This window comes from Myotis brandtii, unplaced genomic scaffold (genome assembly GCF_000412655.1).
Source record: "Myotis brandtii unplaced genomic scaffold, ASM41265v1 scaffold208, whole genome shotgun sequence".
Classification (NCBI taxonomy): domain Eukaryota; kingdom Metazoa; phylum Chordata; class Mammalia; order Chiroptera; family Vespertilionidae; genus Myotis; species Myotis brandtii.
In genome coordinates, this window is record NW_005357764.1 from 384854 (window position 1) to 410594 (window position 25741).

The 25741-nt window shown below is 46.1% G+C and overlaps 1 protein-coding gene across 1 annotated transcript in view; it reads right to left on the reverse strand.

Annotated features, from left to right (window-relative positions):
- Window positions 1-21413: 21413 nt before the first annotated feature.
- The window catches only part of SPATA5 (spermatogenesis associated 5), a 245125-nt gene continuing 240797 nt past the window's right edge, over window positions 21414-25741 (reverse strand). The window contains 1 exon segment of the mRNA XM_014539027.1: window positions 21414-21796. Coding sequence (XP_014394513.1) covers window positions 21620-21796 — 177 coding nt within the window. The 3' untranslated portion in view covers window positions 21414-21619.

The following is a 25741-nucleotide window of genomic DNA, read 5'->3' on the forward strand; positions in this document are numbered from 1 at the left end:
CCTAGATCTACCCAGCATCATCCTCCCCGAGAAAGCCTCTCTCTCCATTTCCCCTCCTCCTGGTCACCGAGCTGCACTTGGCAGCCTTTTACACAGTTTGGAACCTAGAGACTATACCCATTTCCTAGTTTCACCGAAAATGATTTATTTTCATTCTCCTTGTTGCCTCTGGATGACTTCCAGAAAGCAAAGGGGAAATGCCGATGCTCGCTGCTCTGCCGACCCCGCCATCGGCCTCCCTGCTCGGTCTGTCGGCCGGCTGCAGCCCCGCCACAGAGCCCACGCGGCAGGCTGTCCAGTGGGATGAGATGTGTGAACATTTTCATGCTTTTCCATTTGTACAATCATGTCAGGCCTTTCCTTGTGAAGTGAGTAGGACTGGTCGTTCCTTTCTCTTATTTCCTTTCTCATTTGTCCCGTTGGGATGAACAGGAGTGGGATTGTTCAGTGATCACTCTACAGTAATTCCGCAGAATTCCAAGAAAAGTGATGCCCAGCACAAAATAGCCCCCTGGCCCTCTCTCCCTCATTCCTTTTCGGTCCTGCCAGTGAGTATCGGATGCCACCGGGTGCACTGGTCTCCTGGGCCAACGCAACACCTGCGCTTCCTGACACCACCCTCTGCCACTCAGCCGAGGCAGCCAACGCACCCAGGCTGTGCGCCCACCTCTTGGTGTTGCCTCTGCTGTTCACACATTCATTCAATGAACAAGTACTCCCCCTTCGTCTAACGTCCCCAGTGACTACCTTTGTCCCATGACAACCACAAACGGAAAGGCATGCAAATAAATGTTGTAAAAATATCTTGAATGGAAAGAAAGGTGACATATTTTTGCCTGTGGCTCATCCTCAAAGATAAACTTTGGGGCCTGGCCAAGCTGTACGGAGATGGACGCAGATTCCTCTCATGGTTTTAACAGCTTTGCGACAATAAACTCAAGCAACAGAGAAAGAGCCCCAGGACATGAACACATGGAAAGCTGTGGGAGGCAAATCATGAAAGTGACTATGACGGCACAGACGTGGCCCGCCTGGCGCTGCACCTGGTGCCTGGCTCCTGCTCTCACACGGCACCCGGGGACCCTGCGCTTCCACTGGCCACGTCTCCCTGAGCTAAACCGAAGACGCCGAACTTCCGTAATTCAGACATGCTTCCCACGCTCAGACATGCTTTCAGATTTAACAAATGGAGAAAGGAATCTGTCCCACTCAGGGAGGTCTTTTGATGTGAGGGAACATGGAATATGTCCGTCGGTAAGCAAAATACATTTTTAAAAATAATTAGGTATTCTTCCGATGTAGAGGAGGCCGGTGTGAGGAACAAGAAACAAGAGGAGGCTGAAATAATAAAAAATATATATATTGAATCGTTTTCAGATTTAACAAATGGAGAAAGGAATCTGTCCCACTCAGGGAGGTCTTTTGATGTGAGGGAACATGGAATATGTCCGTCGGTAAGCAAAATACATTTTTAAAAATAATTAGGTATTCTTCCGATGTAGAGGAGGCCGGTGTGAGGAACAAGAAACAAGAGGAGGCTGAAATAATAAAAAATATATATATTGAATGGGAAAAACGTCATGAGGACATGGTAGGCTGCAGGGCCCGGGCTGGTGGTGTATGTGGGTGAAGGGGGCCCTCACTCATCACCCGCTTCTTTTACCCAGGTTAGTAGGTGGGGGTGCCTTATAATCAAGACTGATAGACCTGATAGTACATTTCTGGGGGTAGAAAAATAGGAAGAATTATTCTAATTCAAGGTAAAGATAACACATAGATTAGTGCTTGGGGCAGGCCTGAATCAGGGGCTCAAAGTCAAGGATCAGACTAAGAAGAACAAAGGGAAACAAAAGAAGGGCCATGTGCCCTTCACTAGACTCAGGACACAGGTTTCAAATCATAGGATCAGCACGGATTCTAAATTATGACGCAAAATAGAGTGAATTGAAATTATGACTCAGAAGAACCCAGTGGGACAGTCAGTACCTGCAAACGTTTCAAACACACACACATCCTTGTTTTTTAAAAAAAACATAAACTTACATTTGGGTCACCCTTAGCAATTTGCAGAATCTTTTTTTAAATACCCGTCACCAGAACTAAGTAAATGGAATCGGGAAGCGGCAGGAAGAGTCGATTGTCTCGCAGTTCAGAGGAACCGGAGCCGTTTGTGAGTCGCAGCATCGCTCCTTCCTTGTGGCCGGGAGACGTGCCGTTAGCCAGAAACAAGGCCTGTGACGAACAGGAAGAACGATTTCCTGGACCCAAGGAGGGGAGATGCCGCCTGGACAATAAGTACTCAGACTCTCCAGGTGCAGGGATGGACAGTAAGCAAACACAGCCGTCCTTCTCTCACCGTTATTATAACTTCATGATAAAGCACCTGCCTCATGTAGCACCGTGAGGGTGGTAGTATTTTTCTTTTTTTTTTAGTCAAATTGCTTACATAGATGAGGGCCTTGCAAAAAAGGCATGCCCTGCCCCTGTGTGCCCAAGGGATGGCCGTGACCCAGGCACAAATGGTACCTGACTCAGTGATGCCCCAACCCGATCTGTAGTTTAAAAACATGGGGCTAAGTTCGAGCCCTTCGAGCCAATTATGATTCAGAATGAGAAAAGCAAAATGAAAACTTGCCCGTAAGGGTGCCAGTGGTCTCCCCCGGGGAAGCGTGGGGGGCAGGGAGCAGGAGAGCTCCTGGGTGCGTCCACTCTGGCCCTGGGGAGTGGACACATGGCTATATTTGCTGTGATCATCTGTCGACTTGTGTATTTATGTTTGTGCACTTTTTGTATGCATGTTACTTAAACAATTCAGCAGACAAACATGAAAAATCGTCCATAGATTTTTCACCCAGAATCTTGCAAAATCATTTCTACAACATAGGGTACAGTGGTCCGGGAGCTGCGGAGCCCCAGCAGCGCCCTGAGGTTAACGTGGGATTCCAGGGTCCCATCAGCCCTTCCTCTGAGCTGTCCCACAGCAAGTCAACTGCACAGTTAAACTCAGCTCTGTGTCACAGCCTCCCCACCCGCCGCAGAAAATAGAAACTCTGGTCCAGGTTGTGTCCAGACTTGCACAACCGAGACCGACCCGCAGGGCTTGGAGGCCTCCCAGAGGCGGCTCAGCGTGATTATATAACATGCGAAGTCTGTGTTCCTTTTTCAGGCATAACCGAGCCTTTGCCAAAACAACTAATGGCCAGTCCTTTCCCACTGACCCAAATAAAACACCGTAAATCAAGTACAGTTCTGAAAAAGGAAGAAATGAAGCCACACCACGCAGCGTCCAATGACGTCACAGCCCTACGTGTGGGAGCGGCGCACCCAGGGAAGAATCTGACCCGAATTACGCCTTTTTCAGTCATTCCACCTGTCGAGCGAGCTCCCGGGAGTGGGGGGAGGGGAGAAATGCATGTCGTTAAAAGCAACCCAAACAACAGCAAAAGAATACTTCCCTTTTGCTGACTGGTTTGGGTCAGAGAAAGAAAACAAGGCTTTTACTAAGCCCACGGGCTTTAGGCGAGCCGTGATGCAGGCACGTGTCCCTGTGCCCACAGGCCTAATGAGACGCAAGCAGCCAACCTGAAAGAGGTTTAATACATTCCTTCCTCCCTTTCCGGCTCCCTTATGGCCGGTTTTTATAGGACTCCAGTTTTATGGAGGAACTCGGAGTGTTTGCCCACATGTGTGGCTTCTCTGGGTGCGCTCCCTCCGTTAACGTGGAGATGGCGTGTCTGTGCGGCGCCGCAGAGGGCCGCTCTCCGCAGGTCCCAGCCCAGAGACTTCCCTTTGGCAGCTCGAAATCGGCTGAGGTGGGGAAGGGACAGGCAGAGTGTGGCTTTGGGGCGGAATTCCCAGGCCCAGCTCTCTGCCGGCCACAGGCACCCCTTTAGCAAGGCCAGCCGACCCATGGAGTCCCACTGAGACCCTGGGTCAGCAGGTCCGGTAGCTCCCGGGTGTGAGCGCACCAACTTGGGGTGTGGGAGTGGGGAGTCCAATTCTGCCTTTGGACAACCGCTCTGTTCCCTACAGCTCTGCACTGAGCATTCATGTGGGAGAGAACTCCAGAAAGTCAAGGTCAGCCTCTGCCCTTAAGTGATGCTACACAAATGAACCAAACACACGTGGAAATGATACATTTCTCGGATTCACAGGCACCATTGATAGAAGGGCATGCCATCGAGGGAACTTTTGGGGAGAAAGCCGAACCTCATCGAGTGTCTGCATGGGAAATGTGGTCACGAAAGGGGCCTGGTGAGAGCAGAGACCTGGGTGCAGGAATAGGAATGAGACGCCCTCCTGAGAGCTGCCCCAGCTCTACCTGCTGCCCTCGGTCACCTGGTTTCACTTTGTAGCAATCCCTGAGATGTGGGTATTGTTATTCTGATGTTTGCAAACAAGAAAATTGAGAGACAGACATTAAGCCATTTGCCCCAGGGAGGTGGTGAGCAGGGAGCTGGCCTGCACCCAGGCAGGAGAGAGGTGCCTGGAAGACTGACTGGGACAGAATCCGGGTGTCCTATGTGCAGGCCATGTGGCTGTAGGCAAATGACTTCATCTCTTTGTGCTTTGGCTTCTAGATCTATAAAATGGGAACCAATATAGCACTTATCTATGGGTTGTGTTTTTTTCAGCTTTGAGATATAATCTATATATATAAAAGCCTAAGCAACCATCGCAACCAAACGGACAACCGAACAGGCTGTGTGGGGCAACCAGGCCGGCACGGGGGTTAGTGAGGGATGACCAAACGACTGAGCAGCAGGCTGCAAAGATGGCAGCGCCCACAGCCAATAAGGAGGGAATATGCTAATTGACTGTCACGCCCTCCAAGATGGTGGCACCCACAGCCACAAGATGGCTGGCAGGGGAGAGCAGTTAGGGGTGACCAGGTCAGCAGGGGAGGGAAGTTGGGGGTGACCAGGCCAGCAGGGGAGGGCAGTTGGGGGTGATCAGGCTGGCAGGGGCGGGCAGTTGGGGGCAATCGGTCTGTCAGTGGAGGGCAGTTGGGAGCAACCAGGCCTGCAGGGGAGGGTAGTTGGGGGCGATTGGGCTGGTAGAGGAGGAGTTAGGCATTGATCAGGCTGGCAAGGGAGTGGTTAGGGGGTGATCAGGCTGGTAGGCAGAAGCGGTTAGGGGCAATCAGGCAGGCAGGCAGGTGAGCGGTTGGGAGCCAGCAGTCACGGCTTGTGAGAGGGATGTCCCTGTGGGATCGGGCCTAAACCAGCAGTCGGACATCCACCGAGGGGGTCCTAGACTGGAAAGGGTGCAGGCTGAGCTGAGGGACAAACCCTCCCCCCAGTGCACGAATTTCGTGCACTGATCCTCTAGTTTACAAATAACAGTGTAAGATATTTAAAGTACATGATGTCATGATTTGATACACGTTAACACATCCATCACTTCACATGTTTACATATTTGCCTTTTTCCTTCCCTTTTTTTGTGTAAGGACATTTAAGTCTACTCTCTTAGCAAATTTCAATTGTACAATTCAGTATATTGTCAACTATATTCCCGTGTTTCATATTAGATCCTCAGACCTTATTCACCTTATAGCTGGAAGTTTTTACCTATTTATCAAAGTTTCTGTATTTCCTCCACCCCAGCCTCTGGCAGCCACTTTTCTACTCTGTTTCTAGGAGTTTGATTAAAAAACAAAACAAAACAAAACAAAAAAACAACAACAAAAACAAAAAAACAGCAAAAAACTGTATGAGTTCATTTTTATTTTATTTTTTAAATTTTTATTTGCTAAGATTCCACACATAAGTGACACCATGCAGTATTTGTGTTTCTGACTTATCTCATTTAACATACTGCCTTCAAGATCCATCCATGTTGTTGCAAATAGCAGGATTTACTTCTTTTTAATACTGAATAATAGTCCATAGTGTGTGTGGGGGGGTTATTTTTAAGCTTAACAATGATGGTGTACTTAAAGTGCTTAGCAAGTGTCCGGCGCCCACACGGAGACTGCGCAGTGAACGTAAGCGGTTCTGTGTGACTGTCTGCAGGTCACGTGGGAAAATGCTCCTCAACACTAGGTAACACACGGGCAGGCGGGGAGGTGACGGGGGCCAGCTTCGGAGGTGCAGGTCTCGCTAGACGGCTCGTTCTGCCAAAGGTAAGTAAGCCCGGTCATCAGTCCTCACTAGCCCCCGCGTGGGAACTCTGTTCTTGACATAACTCTCACGAAAAAGAACTGGACGGCTATTGTGCAAATTCCAGGAAAACCGACGGCATTATGGGTCAGAGAGAGGAAAGAGACCGTCGGGCCGAGCTAACGTGAGGCCTGGACTTGGAAAAACAGGCTTTGGAAAGTGCAGAAAAAAAAGGATAGGCATGTCCCCACTGGCCAGGAATACAATACAAGAAAGGGAAATTCTGAAAACAAACTAACCAGCCGAAAAAGCAGCGTCCGATTGAACACGTAAATAATTCCTGTGAAGAAGAACAGGTGGTGACGGCCACGGAAAAAACTCCTCTGGATTGTTCCAATTTCCACAGGATGTGCTTAAAGGGCAGAGGATGGACCGCAGGGGCCGGGCTGTGCCAAGAACCCGGGCTGGGAGGGCAGGGCGGGGCAGGCCGCAGCGCGCTCCTTAACCAGGGGTCACACGTCACATACATCCTTTCCTTTCGTCCTTCACACCCTTACAGGGTGGATGCCGTGTCTGTGCTCCCTGTGATACTGTGAAATAATAAGAAATATGTATTTGGTCTTCATCCTGGGCTCCTGGCACAGAGCTCCTAAACCCCTTGTGATTCCTGTGATGGGGCAAGAGACGCCTCTTTGTTTTTTCTAACAAGTCCCTTCCAACCATACCTGAGTTTATGCTAATGAGGTGACTCTAGGTGGGCCCCTAGGTAGCTTCAGGGTGGGGGGTGGGGGCTGTTGCCAAAGGAATCAATCATGCAATTGAGGTCTAGAACTTCAGTCCGCCCCTCCCCTGGGGAGTGGAGAGAGGCTGAATTACCAATGGCAGATGGTTTAATCAATTATGCCATTCTATCGACGTTATGGATTGTGTCCCTTGGTAGAGAGGAAGACACCCAGTCACAGGAGAGAGCTAGGGGTCAGAGTCCACCGGGTAACGGATGAGGGTACTCACCACGTTCCATCTGGGGACTTGGAGGTGGGAGTGCAGTTGGCTGAGCCACGGTGGAGGCACAGCCTGCGTCAGGCCCAGGCTCACTGGGGGGCAATCTGCGCTTTATATTTTCCTGCATGGAAGCTCTCTATTGTTCTGCTTATGAACAGCACCCACAGAGTTGCTATTTTACACACAGCAACCATGACTCCTTGGCATCGCTCAGTATATGCTTGTTGGACACCAGGTAGAGGCACAGCGCGGGCTGGAGGGCACTTTCAAAAACCTAAAGGAGGTACGCTCTGCCCTCGGGAGCCACCCCCCACCCAGGAGGCCACTTAGCCAGTGACAGTTCCAGCAAGAATATGAGGTAAGAGCCAGCCTGGGTGCGCGCGGGGGGGCAGGGGGAGATGACCCAGGAGGTCGTGGGCAGGAGAGGGCGCGAGATGGCAGAGCCAGGCACAGTTGCACAGAGACGGGGTCGTGGCTGAGCGCTAAAGGCTTTAGCTCAGCAAAGAGGGAAAGGCCACCGAGGACCCGAGGACGAGGGAGCAAACCACGCCAGGACACGGGGTGGCGGAAGCGTGGAAGGGTGAGCGGCAGGGAAGAGCCGAGGCTTTCTGGTAGCAGAGCTGGTCATGCAGATCCGAGAGGAAGAAAAGCTTGGGTTGTTAGGAGGAGGCAGCCTGCAGAGGTGGACTTTCTTGGGAGGCCGGGGACCCACTGGAGGCGACGACGGCAGATCCAAGGGCCGGGCAGAGGGTCAGAGGGAAGCCAGAGACCAGGAGGCCAGCGTGCAAACCACCTGGTGGATGAGACTGGGCTTCACTGGGCTCGGAGGGAACAGAAAGGAAGGAAGGGAGGGCCCTGAGCGACACAAACTTCTTTTTTTTTTTTAAAGAAAAGAAAATTCGCCTGGCCGGCATGGCTCGGTGATTGAGTGTCGATCTATGAATCAGGAGATCATGGTTAGATTCCCAGTCAGGGCACATGCCCGGGTTGTGGGCTCAATCCCCAGTGTGGGGCGTTCAGGAGGGAGCCGATCAATGATTTTTCTCTCATCATTGATGTTTTTCTCTCCCCCTCTCTCTTTCTTTCTGAGACCAATAAAAATATATTTTAAAAAAGAAAAAGAAAAGAAAAATCATCCATAACCCACCACTTGGGAGTGATGACACTGTCTGCACCTGGATCCATGTTTCTCAAGGCTCCTTCCCATTCAGACGTGTCCTGATTTGAAGCCTGTCTGCAGTTCCTCGCTGTGCATCCTGAGCAAGTTACGCCCCCTCTCAGGTGCCTGGGGTCCCACTTTCCTCAACTCGCTCACAGCCTGGCTGCAGTTATGCACCTCCATTCTGCTTCAGTGCTTGCTTAACAGGGATACATCCAGCCACCTATTGGCCGGCACACCTTTAGGATAGCTCGAGTGTGTTTTGTTTGGATGTGGGGTTTTCTGCTGGTACAAACAATGCTGCCATAAACATCCTTATACATCTAAGTCATAAAAACTCCTTCAAAAGGTAGATTCCAGGAAGAGAAAGGCTGACACATTTTATTTTATCATTATTAGTTTAAAAACTAGAGGCCTGGTACACAAAATCTGTGCACTCAGGTGGAGTCCCTCAGCCCAGCCTGCCCCCTCTCACAGACTGGGAGCCCTCAGGGGATGTCCTAAGCTGCAGTCTGGCCTCCCTCTGCGGGAGGTGACCGGGCTGATCAGGGGAAGGCGCCAGCCCCATCACCCCACTGCTGCTGCCACTGCCGCAGCCGCCAAGGTGTTTTCATCAACACGAACTCCAGTCCCTTCACCACGAAAAAATGACAACTTTCTTTAGGCATTTTCAAGATGTGTCTTTCATAGGATATGACATTTCTTTCTTTCTTTCTTTTTTATCCTCACCTGAAGATATGTTTCCATTGATTTTTAGAGAGTGTGGAAGAGAGAGGGGAAGACAGAGAGAAACATCAATGTGAGGGACACTTCGATTGGTTGCCTCCTGCATGAGCCCTGACCTGGGCACCAGCCAGGGAAGAGCCTGCAACCTAGGTATATGCCCTTGATCAGAATTGAACCCGGACCCTGTAGTCGGGAGGCTGAGGCATTATCCTCTGAGCCAAACTGGCTAGGGCAGGATATGACATTTCTCAGCCCCTCCAGCAGCGGACCTTCGTTTTTTTCTCCAGGAGTGAGGTGGAAAAACCCTACATCACCTTCTTGGATTATTACCCAAGTTATCAAAAACACTGCGAGTGGCGGCGTACAGGGAGCTTAGCCAATGAGTGGTCAGAAAAGGTGTTTCCTCTGTAGCTCATGTGCAGAGGACCCCCTGCATTGTATCCGCCGGGTGGGGGTGTGCCCCGAGCCCTGTGGTGGCTGCCAGGGGCACGCCCCCAGCCCAGCAGCCCCGCCTTGTATCTGCAGCCCTCTCTCCCTCCCTCTGCAGCCGGGGTGTGGGACACTGGCACCGTCGCCAGGGGGACGATGCCAGTGTCCTGCCCCCATCGCTATGGGCACCGCCATCTTTGTGTTGGAGTGATGGTTAATTTGCACATTACCCTTTTATTATATTAGATGTAGTCTTTTTTATTGATTTTTAGAGAGAGGAAGGGGGAAAGAGAGAGAGAAACATTGCTGTGAGAGAGAAATATCTATTCGTTGCCTCCTGCACATGCCCCAACCGGGGCTCGAACCTGCAATGTGAGTATGTGCCCTGATTGGAATCAAACCCACCACCTCCTGGTGCACCGGACGATGCTCCAACCAACTGAGCCACACTGACCAGGACATTTTAAATGTTGATAGATAACATGTGATAGGAAGGATACCTAGGATTTAGTGGCTGCTTTAAGACAGAGAATGAAATCAAAGTTGGCTTAAAGATTTGTAATGAATATTCGCAAACAATTAAAAAGACTTTCAGAGAATGAGATTCTTCTCCCCCCGCTAGCCCCCGGAATAACCCTTTGGAATGTACCAACGACCTTCCTACACTTTCTTCCACTCACACCGTTTAAGCCAGGAGTGCCAAAATGAAGAAACACTTTGAAAACGGCATGGTAAGTGCACGATAACGAGAACTATGTTCTTCCCTTCCCCACGCCAAGGGCCTTAACTGCACATCGTTGTTATGGGTTGAATTGTGTCCTGACCCCCAGTACCTCAGAATACGACCTCATTTGGAGAAAGTTCAAATTCAGGCACTAGCGTGGCCCTTACTCTAATATGACCAGTGTCTTATAAACCAGAAAAGTGTGAGGCACAGACAGAGGGAAAGACGCAGGGGACAGATGCCGCCTGCAGGCCCAGAGAGAGGCCTGGAGTGTCAGCCCCTCACCCTCAGAGGAACCGGCCCTGCCAACTCTTTGATTTGGGACTTCCCACCTCCACAATGTGAGACAAGGAGTCTCCATTTTTTATGCCGCCCAGTTTGTGGTAGCTTGTTATGGTGGCCCCAGGAAACTAGCGGAATTGTCATTCTTAGTTTTAATTTGGATTAATCAAGGTCCTTGGTTCATGATCCATTGTCATCATTGGGCTGTGAATGTACAGCTAAAATTTTGTTACTTACTTATTTTTAATGAGGAATTCGCATCTGTGAACCCATCTTCCAAAACAAAAATAGGACCGGGAAATGACTCACCTCTTCTCCTACATTCCCCATGAACATCACCCCGTCCCCCTCACCGTCAGCCTGCATCCTCCACTCACCATTTCCTTGCCTTTCTTTCTGTACAGTTTGTATTCCTAAACTGCGCATTAAAACAGTCAGCGGTTGCCTTAAACTATAGGAAGGGTATGTTTTTATTGATTTTTGAGAGAGAGGTAGGGAGAGAGAAACACTGATGTGAGAGATAAATATTGATTGGTTGCCTCCCCTATGGGCCCTAAATGGGGATTGAGTCTGCAACCTAGGTCTGTGCCCCGATGGAATGGAACCTGCAACGTTTTTAGTGCAGGTCGACACTCCAACCACCTGGTCTCGGGGCCAGGCAGCTGTATTTGTTACCTTCTTTTCTGCTTTGAAATAACATGTCCTGATGATGTCACCACTGCTCATTGGAAACCACTTCCTTTCTCATCCTTCCTTCCCCATTGTTCCTCCACTGTTAGCTGAAAGGCCTGATGGAGACCCTGAATTTCAGGAGGAGGAGCCTCCCTGGCCTGCATGCCCTGGGGCCCGGGGCTCACAGCTGCAGGGCACTTCAGGCCTCATTCTTCGTCATAGCTTTGTTCATGGTGATGCTCAGACACGTATCACAACAGCCCTGAGCACCTCATTCTTCAAGCGAAGCATTTCCCTTTGACACTAACCAGGAGGAAGGACTTGTGCAGTGGCCCCTGTTGCTCAGGTTTCAAATGGTGAGCAAAGGGAAATGTTAACATGAGTCAGAACTTACCCAGTTGTTTTGAGAAATAACCCCCAAAATAGTCTTTCCCCCTTAGGTTCCTGGTGGAGGCTGCGTGGCCATCCTTTCCTTGGGGAAGAGAGGAGTTTGGAGGAATGGGGGGGGGGGGCGGGACAGAAGCCTGAGTGCTTGTGACCGCCCCCCTCTCCCTCGGTGACCTTGGACAAGCCACTGAGACAAATGGTGCTTAGAGATGCCCTCTAATCCTAAGATCAGGGACATACTGCCTGCCTTCTCTACTCTGCAAAACTCAACCCTTGCCTAGTTCTTAAAATGTCTAAGTGGGATCTATGGAACCAGTTCAGTTGTTCCTCATGATTCGAGTAAAATTTGGGGGGAACAAGGACTGGTGGCTCTATAGCATCCGTTTTGGCCATAACCCCCAGTCCTCACGCCCAGAGCTCCCCCTTGGAACCTCTGGAGGAGGACCTTCTGGGGCTGGTGGGGGCAGTTCACGTGGGTCTTTCACTCCTCCTGCTGCTCTGGGGACCAAGGGTCCTAAAGGCCACGGACAGGACATTCTCAACGGGAGAAAACCCAGAGGCTTGGAGAGGGGATGGGAAGGATGAATGGAGGAGGCTAGCCAGCACCAACATTAAAGGAATGTGACCTTTGTGCCATAAATTAGGGGCTTGGCAGAAATGGCTTATTACGCAGCTGGGGGTTTGAAGTGTAGAATTTGCTGGGCCGGCAGATTAATCCCATTTATGCTGGGGAAAGTATTCCATGACATTCAAGGATTTATTTGTTTGCTAATCTGCTTCAGACTCTAGAGGCCTTGCAACGAAAGTAGGAAAGGGTCAGAAAGGAGAGGTTGGGAAAAGGAAGCAGAGTTTTCATTCCTGGTTCTGCGGTAAGTTTTGTTAACCCAACACCCAATGAGGACTTCTAACACTACATTCTGTAAACACACAGGCAAGCATGCTTTACTGCTGCTAGTTCAAAGTGAGGGTGGTCAGCCCTTGTTTGCGAGAGAAACAAATGGAAAATGTATTTAGGTTTCTAACAAGCTTTCCTCTTCATCACTAGGTTTATCGGGAGCAACCACCAATCATTATTTTAATTTAGTGCAGCCTTTTCCAATTTGTAAAACCCCTGCCCCCTAAATGCAAACAAACATTTGCTTTCGGTTGCCTTTCCTCCTTTCAAAGCTCTTTTTCAGAGACTAGAACCTTCTCTTGGGTCAAGAGGTCCTTTTGTGCTGTTGCTCAACCGAGCGAACACAACCCTTGACTGAGAGCAGAACCTCACCCTGCTGTTCGTTCCCCTGGAGCCGGAGCGTTTGTGTTAAGAGACAGTTAAGCTTTTTTCGGGGAGGCATTTCCTTCCTTCCCTTCCTCACAGAAAGTTCTGCGTTATTTTTAGCACCACCCTGGCTCCGGCATTGCATCTGTGCACACGATCTTCACCATGACGCTCAGCGCACCTACCCTCCCAGGAACTCCAGGCCTGACACAGGAGATGCTGAGCGCGCCATTCCCAGGGGCATGTGATTATCCACAGTCTCTGATTTGCTAACATTCTTTTGCCGTCTTCTTGCCCAGTGTGCTCTCTAGTGGAGCTCACCTTTTGTTGAGTGGGGCTGGCCGCTTAAGTCCAGGGTCAAGGAATGAACCAAAAGCGAAAGGCAAGAAAGATGTGCACTGTGGTGACAGGAAGAGACCCCACAGGCCGGGACAGACAACCTCCGCCCAGACTGCTGGACCAGCGCCTGGGATTCGGAGGTCCTGGGCCAGGCCAAGGTTGCTGGGGTCTACGATGCGGAACCGTAACCCGCCCGACCAGGTGAAAAGTACCACTTACCCCAGAAGCCACTGGGAAACCCGTCCCGCTCCTTGGCTGGGGGAACTGGCCTTGCGCTACAGCCGCCTTGTGAGAGGTCTCCGGGGGCACGGCTTACTGTAAGAAAACCTCCCCAAGCCTCAACATTTTAAACGTTTGGGCCTTGGTGACTTGCAAAACGTTCTAATGTGTGTTAATATTTCTGTATCTCCTCCAATGACGCCATCTCCCCTCACCTAGCTTTTACTAGACATGCTGTTACTAAACAGGAGCTGCGCGGAGGAACACAGTGGTGAAGTTTTAAAGGCGAACCCTGAAGAGAAAGGGCCAGACTGACCTCTTGACTGAACCCAGAAAGCCTGTAGAAGCGGTCAGAATGGCCAATATTGTCCTTTAACTCGCAGCCAACAGGCTCTTTTGCATTTATTCAAACTCCCCTCAAGTTTCTGAACAATTCAGGTCATATGGAGGGGGCAAAGCACAGAAGGCCACGGAAATGTCTTCTGTGGAAATATGCAAATAAAGGAGGAGGATGTTGTTTTTAAATAAATCTGGCACAGAAGCCACATGATTTTCCTTCACTGACCATGAAAACCGGGGATAAAATGTGTGCGGGTTTTAGGCTTTTCTACACTAAAATCGAGGAGCTTTAAAAATGATATGAATTTGAAATAAAATGTAAGCATTTGATTGATGACAGAATCTTTGTGCTCTGATTTCCTGATCACGGACTGCAGTGGGCCCTTAGTGGTACCTGGCATCTTACTACACTTCCATGGGCCATTTCCTCCCTCCACCGTCCTCCTCCGTCCCTTCCTCCTCCTCTGTCCTCAAACTCAGCTGAGAGTACAGCTTCCTATTCACTGTGAAAAGCAGTCCTACATTTCCACCCAGTCTCTCTGCCTGCTGCCTGAACCACCTGCCCCGCTGGTCCCTCTGCATCCAGAGGCCTCTGTGTGCTCCTGGTCAAGGCCACGCCTGCCTCCGGCCCTGGGTCCTGCACTCTTTCCTGTCTTTGCCACTTCCAGGGCTAGATCTAGGCCTGACTACTTCGTCTTTAATATATCAGGCAAGCTCTGGCATCTCAACCTTATGAAACAAACGTAGGCCACTGTTGAGACCATTTCAGACAACCAACTGAACTCCACTGTATTTAGAATATTTCATGCAAATACCAAACTGATGATGGGCATAGAGAGAGAGGGAGAGAGGAAAGAGATACTTTTGGTTAAAAGAATTCCAAGAGATTTGAAATGAGAGAAGCTCTATAAACCATCAAACTCAACACAGCGCTGGCTTCCCATTGCCAACTGGTTGAAATCTACACTTCCCATGTTTGGCAGATGCAGGAGGCATTGTTTGGGAATGGAGGAAAACAAAGTTATATAATTATGATAAACTATGTTATATACCTTACTTCCAATCTAAATGTTGAGTATATTTATTTGTTTTTGTCATGAGAACTTCCAAGAAAGATTTTGACCATGTACATTTTAAAGACAATGAAATTATTCAGGAAATTCAAGAAACAAAGTACTTTCCTATAATAAACAGGCATGCTAGTAAATGTCACGATGTGCTCTGCAGGCATTCGGGGAGAACCCCTTTCCTTGTCTTTCCCAGCTTCCTAGGGCCGTCTGCCTTTCTTGGCTACCGGCTTCTTCCTCCATCTTCAAGGCCAGCAATGGAGCATCAATCTCTCTCACCTCTCCTTCTCTGATTGATTCTCCCACCTCTCCCTTTCCATTTTAAAGGCCCTTATGATGACATCAAGAAAATCCAGCTCACTCATCTCAAGAGCCTTAATCACATCTGCAAAGCCCCTTTTGCCATGGAAGGTATCAGTGAATTCACAGTTTCTGGGGGTTAGGACGCGGACATCCGTGTGTGTGTGTGTATGTGTGTGTGTGTGTGTGTGTGTGTGTGTTTACTATTTCCATCACAAAAAAGATTAATTTGTTTTACATTTTGTTCTCCAAAGAGCTGTTGAATCAATCATCTCTGTTTTGTTTTATTGTTGTCATTAATTTCAGCTCTTATCTTTATAGTTTCCTGAATTTTGGAGTTCTTTACAATAATTTATTTATTTTTTAAAAATATATTTTATTGATTTTTTTACAGAGAGGAAGGGAGAGGGATAGAGAGTTAGAAACATCGTTGAGAGAGAAACATCGATCAGCTGCCTCCTGCACACCTCCTACTGGGGATGTGCCCACAACCAAGGTACATGCCCTTGACCGGAATCGAACCTGGGACCTTTTAGTCCGCAGGCCGACGCTCTATCCACTGAGCTAAACTGGTTAGGGCTACAATAATTTTTTTAGAACAATGCTTAATTTGATTCATCTTAATTAATAGAAGTGTTTAGGTCTATAAATTACCCTCCCTGAAGAGTGTTAATTGTATTGAGATTTTGATGTAAAGTATTTTCCTATTTTGATTTCCTCTTTGATTAAAGAATAATTTCAAAATGAATTTTGAACTTCTAAGCAGATGGTGTTTTGTTTTCTTTTGGTTGTTTCTACATTTCTTTAGTTTTATTACATGGTGGTTATAGAGCAATTTTGCATCATTTCTGTTTTTGCAAATATATATATTGTGTGTGTGTGTGTGTGTGTGTGTGCGTGCGCGCACCGTTTTATATAATTATATAGATTATTCAATGAGAGCATGAAACAATTACATTATCTGTTTGCAGAGTTTAAGTGTGTATCTAAGTTTTTGGGTTCTCTATATCTTGGAGATAATTTCTAGGTCAGTTTATAACAATCTTTATTATTTTTTACGGTATTATAATGTTCCATTGTATGGAAGTACCGTAACTTAAATATCCCCTACTGATAAATATTTGAATTGCTCTGATATTTTGCTATTGTAACAAATGAGGCTGAAATGAATACATTACCATGATCTGGTAAATAATATGTCATTCTGTGGGAGGATATCTGTGGAATAAATTATAAATCAATCTGTTTCCTGAGCTTTCTTCTCTTTCAGTCTTATTCAATTGTTTAATATCTCCCGAGTCACATTTCTGAGACTTCAAAGAAGTTGAATTCTAAAATTTTCTTCTCTTTCCTCAGAAAATGTCCCTCCTAATGTGCTCCAGCTCTGTTTTTTGGATTCAGTACTTTGTTTCTCCCCGACTTCCAACCTTCCCCCCAGATTTTTGGCGTAGTCCCCCTGCTGCTATTTCCATCTTGGGTATTTCAGTCTATGGTCATTCCTGGCCCCCAAATACTCTGTGCTCCACATCCTTGCCTCCCCTATTTACCTGTCAACATTTTCATTATGATTATGTTGGTGCAAATAGTATTTTAATTGCTGTGGGCTTATGATTAATATGTGAACATATTATTACATGTCAGTTCCCTTCTCACTTAACTCTATTTTTGATAATATTCAAATCACAGTTCTTTATATTTCTTCCCAAAAAATGTTTTAAAATTAATAGTCTTACCATTGATGGTGCTTTGAAACCAGTACGGCATTTCCTACACATCTCAAGCAGAGTGTGTGTTGAACTTCCTGAATTCTTTTTAAGTTGGTCCAAAATGTGTTGTACCGGACGCATAGCCTTTGAAGTATTTCACATCTGTTCCCTAATTTCAGTATAGTTGAACTTGATTTTCCTTTCTTTTCATTTCCTTGGTTTTTGTTGTGTGGTGTGTACGTGTTGACACTTTAACCATCTTTCCAGAAATGTTTACCATTAAGTATGAAAGAGGAGTCTGTAAGTTTCCCAATGATTTTGTAAGCCATTAAAAACCCCGTAACATGTCTCTTTCTGCTCAGATTTGCTGGAGTGAATTCTGATCCCCCAAAGTGAGCCCGCTCCCCCCGCAAGTAGAGTCTACTGGGGGTATATCTGGCAGAGACGTTAGGTTACAAAGCCTATCTATTCAATTGTAATCATGAAAAGTGAAGGAAGGAAAGCAAATGAATGTGGAGCTTTAGAAGTCCTATACTTGGAAACCACTGTTAGTTCAATCCATATACAATTTCCGAGGTGCTTTGGTGTGTGCACCTCCCTAAAGAAAAGACTCAGGGAAATGTGACAAAATGAACTGAGACTCTAACAACCTCACATTCAGGCCAGGGAAGTCATTGTATTCTATCTCTACAGCAACTTTCTGTAGCTTTCTCTTGATTAAGATAAATTAAACATATACCCAAGTTTGGTTTTCCCATAAATCCAATAATTATGTTTCCAAAATGGAAAACCTATACATTATTTTTAAAACCTGTTTTACACATTAGAAATAACACAGAACTGAACATTTTTCAAGCTAAGTTAGGGCAGTCAGTATTTAGCTTATAAATACACTTTCTTTGTCATGAAGAAGTACAAGTTTAAGCCATTTTTCTAAGTTTTGTTGTTATAAGGAAACACTAATTTCACTATTCAAACTAAAGTCTCTTGGAAAAAGAGTGTCAATTTGAATATGCCCGAAACCCTGAAAAGAATCTGGACCAAAGACAAAATTTTACCAGATGCCAAAAAAGCATTTTCTTTCGTTGCTGAACTTAATTTTTCCATGAACTATACTGTGTATTCAATCACAAACAAACCCAATAACAGGATCATACGCTGTTTTAAATCCACAAACACAAGACTTTGGAATCAGAAGTAAAACCCTCATGGAGATGACACAGAGGTAAACTGTTATTAGTGACACCTGACTCTTTTTTGTGACTCAGATTTTTACTGGTACTGTTGTCAATTGGCATAAATTTCAAATAAAGGAATATCATGGCCTTTTCAATGGTAATAACTAGCTATCTACAGATATAAAACATAGTTGGTGTGTAATAAAGATGTAGTACTCTAAAAATATTTTTCAAATCAATAAAAATGTATTTTAAAAACAAATTCTTAACTTTCAACTTCTTTCTTCCAATGCTCACCTAAAAACTAACTTTTGTTACCAATAAATGTCTCTCAACTTGTTTCCTGGCTCCTAAGAGCCTGACCTCTTATTTCCCTTCTTGCATTTATTCCATCGTACCCAGTCCTGATTTTCCAGACTCGTGGGGTAAGAGCACTGCGGACTGCTTTGGGAGACCATGGAATTGAGTTCAATGCTGTCTGCGATGTTGGTTAAAACACAGTAATGGCCACAGATGCATTTTGCCCTTGAACCGTAACATCTTTTAAAAATTATTATGAAATACTTAGGCAATACAAAAAGTGTAGACCAGGGGTGGGCAAACTTTTTGACTCGAGGGCCAGAATGGGTTCTTAAACTGGACCGGAGGGCCGGAACAAAAGCATGGATGGAGTGTTTGTGTGAACTAATATAAATTCAAAGTAAACATCATTACATAAAAGGGTACGGTCTTTTTTTTTTTTTTAGTTTTATTCATTTCAAACGGGCCGTAGTTTGCCCACGGCTGGTGTAGACTGTATTACAATCAATGCTTGCAACCCCACCACTCAGCTTAAGATAGGACACTTTTTAACTTTTCTTCCCTGACAAAATTACTCCCCAGTATTTGGTGCTTTTCATCACTATTCAGGTAGTCTTTTACTACACACCCCCACAAACAGCATATATTATTCTGTATGCCTTAAACATTAAATATTATGATAAGTATTCTTCTGAAACATTCTTTTTGTTCTGCAGCTCTAGTTTTTTACTGCCTTCAGTACTGCATTGGATGAGTATTCCATAAAGGTCCACTCTTGTATTGGTGGATATTAGGTTGTTTCCAGTTTCTTACTACTTCCGAACAATAGAGCTAAGATTTTCTGATTCATTTCTTCATTGAATACAACTTGCTCTAAGATATACACCAAGAACTGTTGAGTTACAGGGTCTTCCACATGACTTGACATGCCAGTTGCTTTCTGAAGTGACTGTACCACGTAAGCTCCTAGCAGAGTGGGGGGCCTTGGGATTATAAACTCTGTAGGCAAGAGTCCTAGCTGTTGGAATCCCCTGTGGCCAGGCTGAGGATCTATTCCTCCAACTAGTGCAACTGCTAGTCATCCCAAGGATATTTCTAGCTCAGACACATGCTTTCATGTTAATTTCCAGGCTTTGAGCTTCTGTATCACAAAAGTCTTGTGAATTCAAATCCTGAAGCCATGGTCAGGCGAGTCCAGTCGGAATTCTCAGAGGGGCCTTTTTTCTTTTTTAATCCAAAGCACAGACCAAGAGAACAGAGGCTCCTTGAGGTCTCCCTGGCCAGCAGGAGGATTTCTTGTCTAGTCTGTTTCTACACTGAAGGTCTTTAAAGATCTGGCATTAAGTATGAGGCTCAGTTATAACTTCATGTCATATGGGCTGAAAGGTCCAAGTGACCTTTAACATCTGAACTCCTGGCTGGCTGAGATGGCCACCTTCCTCTCCACCACCCAGCTTGCAGCCCACAAGCCTGTGTGGGTTCAAGTTTACTGTTCTGGTTTTTATTTTATTGGCAATGGAGTTTAATTTTCATGTTCAGGCCGTTGGAAAAACATTTTTCTCTTATTCTCTTGTGCCCCCAGTACTTGTAGGAAAGAAGTTATGCTGCTCTCATAAGGGAAAATGGGAGCAAAAAAGTAATTTTGAGGTTCTATTTATTTCAATATGTAAGCCTCATTTTCTACATCAGTGGAATCCAACAGAATTTCCTAGGGATGGAAATCCTATATAATAAAAGGGTAATATGCAAATCAATCAAATAGCAGAATGACCGGTCACTATGACGCGCACCGACCACCAGGGGGCATACGCTCAACATAGGAGCTGCCCCCTCATGGTCAGTGCGTTCCCACAGAGGGAGCGCCACTCAGCCAGAAGCTGGGCTCAGGGCTGGCGAGCATAGCGGCAGTGGCGGGAGCCTCTCCCACCTCCGTGGCAGAACTAAGATTGTCCAACTGCCAGCTTAGGCCTGCTCCCGGGGAACGAGCCTAAGCCGTCAGCTGGACATCCCCTGAGGGCTCCCAGACTGCAAGAGGGCGCAGGCTGGGCTGAGGAACACACCCCCTACCCCCGAGTGCACGAATATTGTGCACCGGGCCTCTAGTGTTCTATAATGCCTTCTGTCCCATATGGCGGGCACTCGTCACCCGTGGCTGCCAAGTGCTAACATGTCTGATGAACTAAATTTTTAATACTATTTTAGTTAGAGTTTAAACTTAAATAGTCACATGTGACTGGTGTCTACTATATTTGACAGCACAGTTCTAAATAGTAGTAATAGTTTTCAACCCTCTGGTGATTTTATGTACTAACAAACCACTGAAGTCTGGGAACAAACCTTGCAAATCTACTTCTGATAGTTACAGAATGAAGTATTTGGATACGACTTCAGAATACCTGCCACCACAAAACTGTGTAGCCCCATTATTTTGATAATCAGGTATTTCTTGCCTGACTTGTCTTTCTGGGGATTTTCAAAGATCTACAGTGACCAGGTTTAAGTGCACTTCTTTCCATTGCTAGGAAGGTAGGGAATCAAAGTCCAACAACTTTTCAAGGATATTTATGGAGTACTCAAGCATTAAGAAACCTCAAGGATAAAATAACCAGAAATATAAATAAATGTATTTAGAATGCAACATGAGACAATATGATTGAGTGTACAATTTGGTTCATCTTTTAACTGAAAAGTTTATTGGTGACTGAAAATGTGTACAAGTTAAAACATGAACACTTTATATGATTCATTTCTAGCATCTGATGAAAAAACACCACCAAGTACTGCTCTAGGACTGGACTGGGCTTATATTTTCAATTTTTTAAATTTTTAAAGGGCATTACAGTATATGAAGTGACTCTTATTTCTTTGTTCTTTAACTGCCATAAGTATAGATTAATGTGGCTGAAGAAAAATGCAGGTATGAATATAATGAGAACCAGTATGTATTTGGAAACAAGGCCACATAAGGTTGGCAGGTGCTTCTGGCCATTTCATTGTTTGGCCTTCAAAAATAAAGATTTGCAAATATTTCCCACCGTGCATCATCCACATGCATTCTCTCTGTTCTTGTATAAAACTGATGCCTAGGTTTGGCATTTAGGAATGCACTGAAATGGGCTCTGAAGTAATAAAAGCATTTCATGGGATGAAGGAACCAGGTCAAAAGTGAAAAAGCTAGAAGTTTACATTTTAAAACTCAGCACACATTTCCAGGTAAAACTGATTTAAACCTCTGTCCTGAGATTTTCATTTTATCCATATGATTTAAAATGTCTCCAAGAACTGAAGCCCCTTAATTCCAGTCAACCAATTTCAGACATTTTGTTTCTTAAGAATTTCTTTTTTTAACATTCTCAACACAAAATTTTAAAACGAAACAAATTTTCTCTAGAAAGCATTTTTAGCATAACGAAGGGGTATGTTTTTTCAGAGTGTATGAAGCCCACTCTTCTCTTGATAATCTTCATAGAAACGTCTCAGTGACTCGGGAATTCTGGGCGTCACAGTGCTCAAGGCTTGAGTGAAATGTTTTTTCCTGATGCACTTGGCTTTAATGTCTTCTTCTAGCGCCAGAAGGGCGGCCTCTCTACAGACGGCGATGACCTGAGGGGAGAGAGAAGGCAATCAATATTGGTTTTTAGAAATGTAGCATTTTGGTGTAACTTCTGCAACTATAAGCACATTGCTAAACCTATTCCACTTACATTTTCAAAAGGATAAAAAGTAATCACCTTCATTCCCAAACAACGCATTAAGTACTCAGAACCAGGAGTAGCAACATAATCAAGATAACGGCCCTTGCTTACAACTGTAAAGGTGGAACAGACCGGCAGGCACATATGTCTCACGCAGGACTATGAAGGATGAGTGTGTATGTGTGGCGGGGCAGGGAAGGAGGCACTATAGTGAGGTCCGGCTCATCAGCACACCTGGCCATGCACAGAATCGCCACATTCCTTTCAGCCTTTGATGTATTACCAACATGTAAAAGCATTTCTTTATGTGCATCTCTTTAATGTGTTCTTAAATCTCGGGAATATCAGATCGAGTTGTCTCTGTTTACTTTGGAGAGCTGCGTTAGAACAGAGAAGTGAATTCTGTTTACTCAGCCAGGGAAGCTGAAAGAATGGCAAAGAATGGCGGTGGGGAACCGGAAGGGAGGCAGGTTCAAGTCTCGAATCCTGAAAATGTGTTTTTAAGCTCTCTACTCTTCAGACAGCGGAAGCAGGCTGATGGCAGTGTCATTCTAAAGACACATTACTGTGGTGAAAGGGGCTTGTGGGATGAAAAGAGAGATTGTGATTTTCAGGGCAACAGGGAAAACAGTGATTGATACTGACTGCGCCCTTCTATTGGTAAATGAAAGGGCCAGCTGAAACGCATTTGTCCAGCCATTCAGCATATTTTCTCTGTTTGTTCACTTATTGAAAAGGCTCCTCTGCTTATGCTGGGCTAATGGCTGCCAAAGCAATTCAGTCCCTTTTTAGGGGATTTAGCAGCATGTTTTTAGGAAGCTTTCAAAAAAAACATGCATAGATTTAGGTGGCTATGTCAAATTACGACAATGACACTGTTAATTCTGGGCTTCATTAATGAGCACTGAAGTTGACTGCCAAGGTTCTGCATGTTAATGCTTTTCCAGAAAGAGTGGCTACCAACTTGAGGGAAAACATAAAACTTCAGGGATTAGTAAAACACCTTCATCACATACGCTGGTGCAAAAAGAGTTATTTTGAAAATAAGACATGATAAATAATAAGCACGGTAAGAGGGTGGAGTGCCCAGCATGGTAACCTAGCAATTCAATGGTCCCACTATGTGCCAAAGAGAACTGGGGGACCTCTTTGAAGGGCTGTGAAGGGACCAAGTGGGAACAGCCTCAACCCTCCCACCCTCCTTCTGAGCAGCACTTTCCTCATCCGGGTAAGAATGTGAAGCACTGATTGTGAGGCTAAAAAGTCGGAAGAAGGTCCAGAGGGGAGGAGGCAGAGAGGACTGGATTTTCTGCTGGCGGCGGAGTCCAGCCCTCTGACAGTTCAGGAACGTTCCCACTGCCTTGCTCCCTCTCAGGCTAAGTGGAGTAGAGAAGCCATCACTCTGGGCATGCCACGTCTTGCACACTTCAGAACTGAGACTTAGCTCACAGAGCATCATGCTACGAACATTTACTGAGTACATGCCACGTGTGCCAGACAACTATTCATGACTGTGCTGACTGACTGCTATGTGACTAGTGCCCCAGGTTTATGTACAATGCAGTGATCAGCTAATGTGAAGTCTTGATGGGAGCATGGCAAATGGAGTGGCCAGATGAGCTCGTGTAGGGAGGTGGTGGTGGGTAGGGAGTAGGGTGTTGGGGAGGTTGGTTGAGTTGAGGAAAGGAGAGGTGACTGAAAGGCTGCCTGGAGCCTCTCAAAGTTCCTGGAATTTGGTTCACAGAGCTACTTGGTAGGTGATTAATTCTGCCGGCACATGTGAGAAAGTTCACAGTCTAATAGGCTTCCTCTCAATACACAGAAATAAAACTGGAAGAAGAAATGACTATACTCCTGTAATTCCTGGATTCTCCAGGTAGTCTGATATGTCAAGGTAGAGCAGGTGGGTAGTGACAGGTCATTGAGGCCTCAAAGGCTGTCCTTGGGGTCAGCTCCCCTGAGTAATTGTTCTTTGCAGGTCAGTTTTTCTTCTTCCGTATCTGCATCTATAGATTTTTCTCTAAGCGGTAAATTGCATTTTGCCCTTATATGGTAGCTTCCATGGCAGTGACAGAGGAGCCTAGATGGTGAGATGTGGTCAGAGCAATCACAGCCACTTGAAAGCTGGATGTTTGTAACTTGCGGCCTCTAGAGTATGTTAACATTTGAGAAATTCCCTGTAATAGTTAGTACTGGCCTGACCCTTACTTAACAATTCCATCCAACCTGGAGATCTACAAATCTGTGAGATACAGAAAACTTGGACAGAGTTTTGACGAGAGTGCTGAGAAATGTGTGGATTAGGCACAGATGACATTTAGAACCTTTGAGAGACAATGACAAGGGAAACAGCGGCAGAATCCTGGCCCTCGAGGACCGCCCAGGAACGTGTCCTCCTGGGTTTGCAGCTGTTTGCACTTCCAGGGTGGCAGGAGGACTACCTGAACGCAACACTTTGCTTTGATAAATGTCACCCTGCTTCTTTTTATTTACAAGGACACCCTGAAGAACCAGCCAATTAGGCAGTCCTTTCCACCACTTTTATTTTCCTATCATATTTGCTTAGCAATACACAACCTGTAACTGAGAGGAAATAGTACACTACTCATAACTGACCAGTCATGCTTTCATCAATCACACCTACTGAATAGCTCCTCTGTGCAACACCTAGGTGAGGCCTGGTATAGCATCTAGAGATGTCCAAGACACAGTACCTGTCTTCTGATGCTCCCAAACCAGGAGGTATAGACAGCAGCTAACTGCGTGTGGCAAAGGCGAAGTACTTTGGTGGGGAGAGAAGGAAGAAATTAGTGCTTCATAAACCGGAGTGGGAAGGACAGAATTTAGATATTATACAAGGAAGGAAAGGGCATTCTGAGCAGAAGGAATAAAGTGAGCAAAGAAATGGCAAGGTGGGGAAGGAGACCAAAATGGAGAACTAAAAATAAAAGAGTAATTCCATAAAAAAAGGGGGGGGGGCACTAAAAAGAGCAAGGATCGTTTTTCAGAAGTCACGAGGGCCACAATGGCAGCGAGGGCTCGTCAATGACAGGCATCTCTAAAGCTCTCACCAACTTCACAAGCATCTGATGCACAAGCAGCAGACAGAGCACCGCTCCTAAAGTTCCTTTGTTTTTATTTTCCCCACGAAAGGGCTTCTTGGTAAAAATTCCAAAAGGAAAAGCCTTAATGGTATTGCTGGTTCTTCTCTCCTGACCCAACGAAGAAGACAGGTTGAAAAACAGGCGTATTCTTGGGTTCTGTTGGCTCTGGGGTCACGGTTTTGGTAGGAGTGCCAAGAGACTGTACTTCCGAAGGAAGGTGCCGCTTTCCTGCTTGCTCCCATGGCCCATGCTAGCATTCCCCTTGAGCTATTAGTGTCTTTCAGAAGAAGTATTTCTCATCAAATAAGTTTTAGGTAATCGTGTTTATACTGTTTCCCATGAAGCACGGTAGACTTTTAAAAATTTTGTGAAGCCTAATAATGATGATCTGCTTAATTTTTTTTAGCCCAGTGTTTCCCACAGAACTCCCCCCCCTGCCCTGTTCTTGGCAGAAAAACCTATAAATGGCCATTGTTAGAGTTATTGGGGAATCTTCAGCACAGACTCTGGGAGGTGCTAACTCCCACAAAACAACTCAGTCAAGGCACAATGTGACTCTTGCCTGTCTCACACCTTTTTTCTTTTGCTCTCCCCTATTCCAGAACAGAGAGAAGAGGGAAAGGGCTGAGCAAAAGACAGAGGGCCAGTCTGTTTAATGAGGTCAAAGGGCAGTGGCCACAGCACACATTTGTACTTGGAGATATAAACAGTTAGTATATATTTGTTGAATTGAACCCAACAATTCTTTA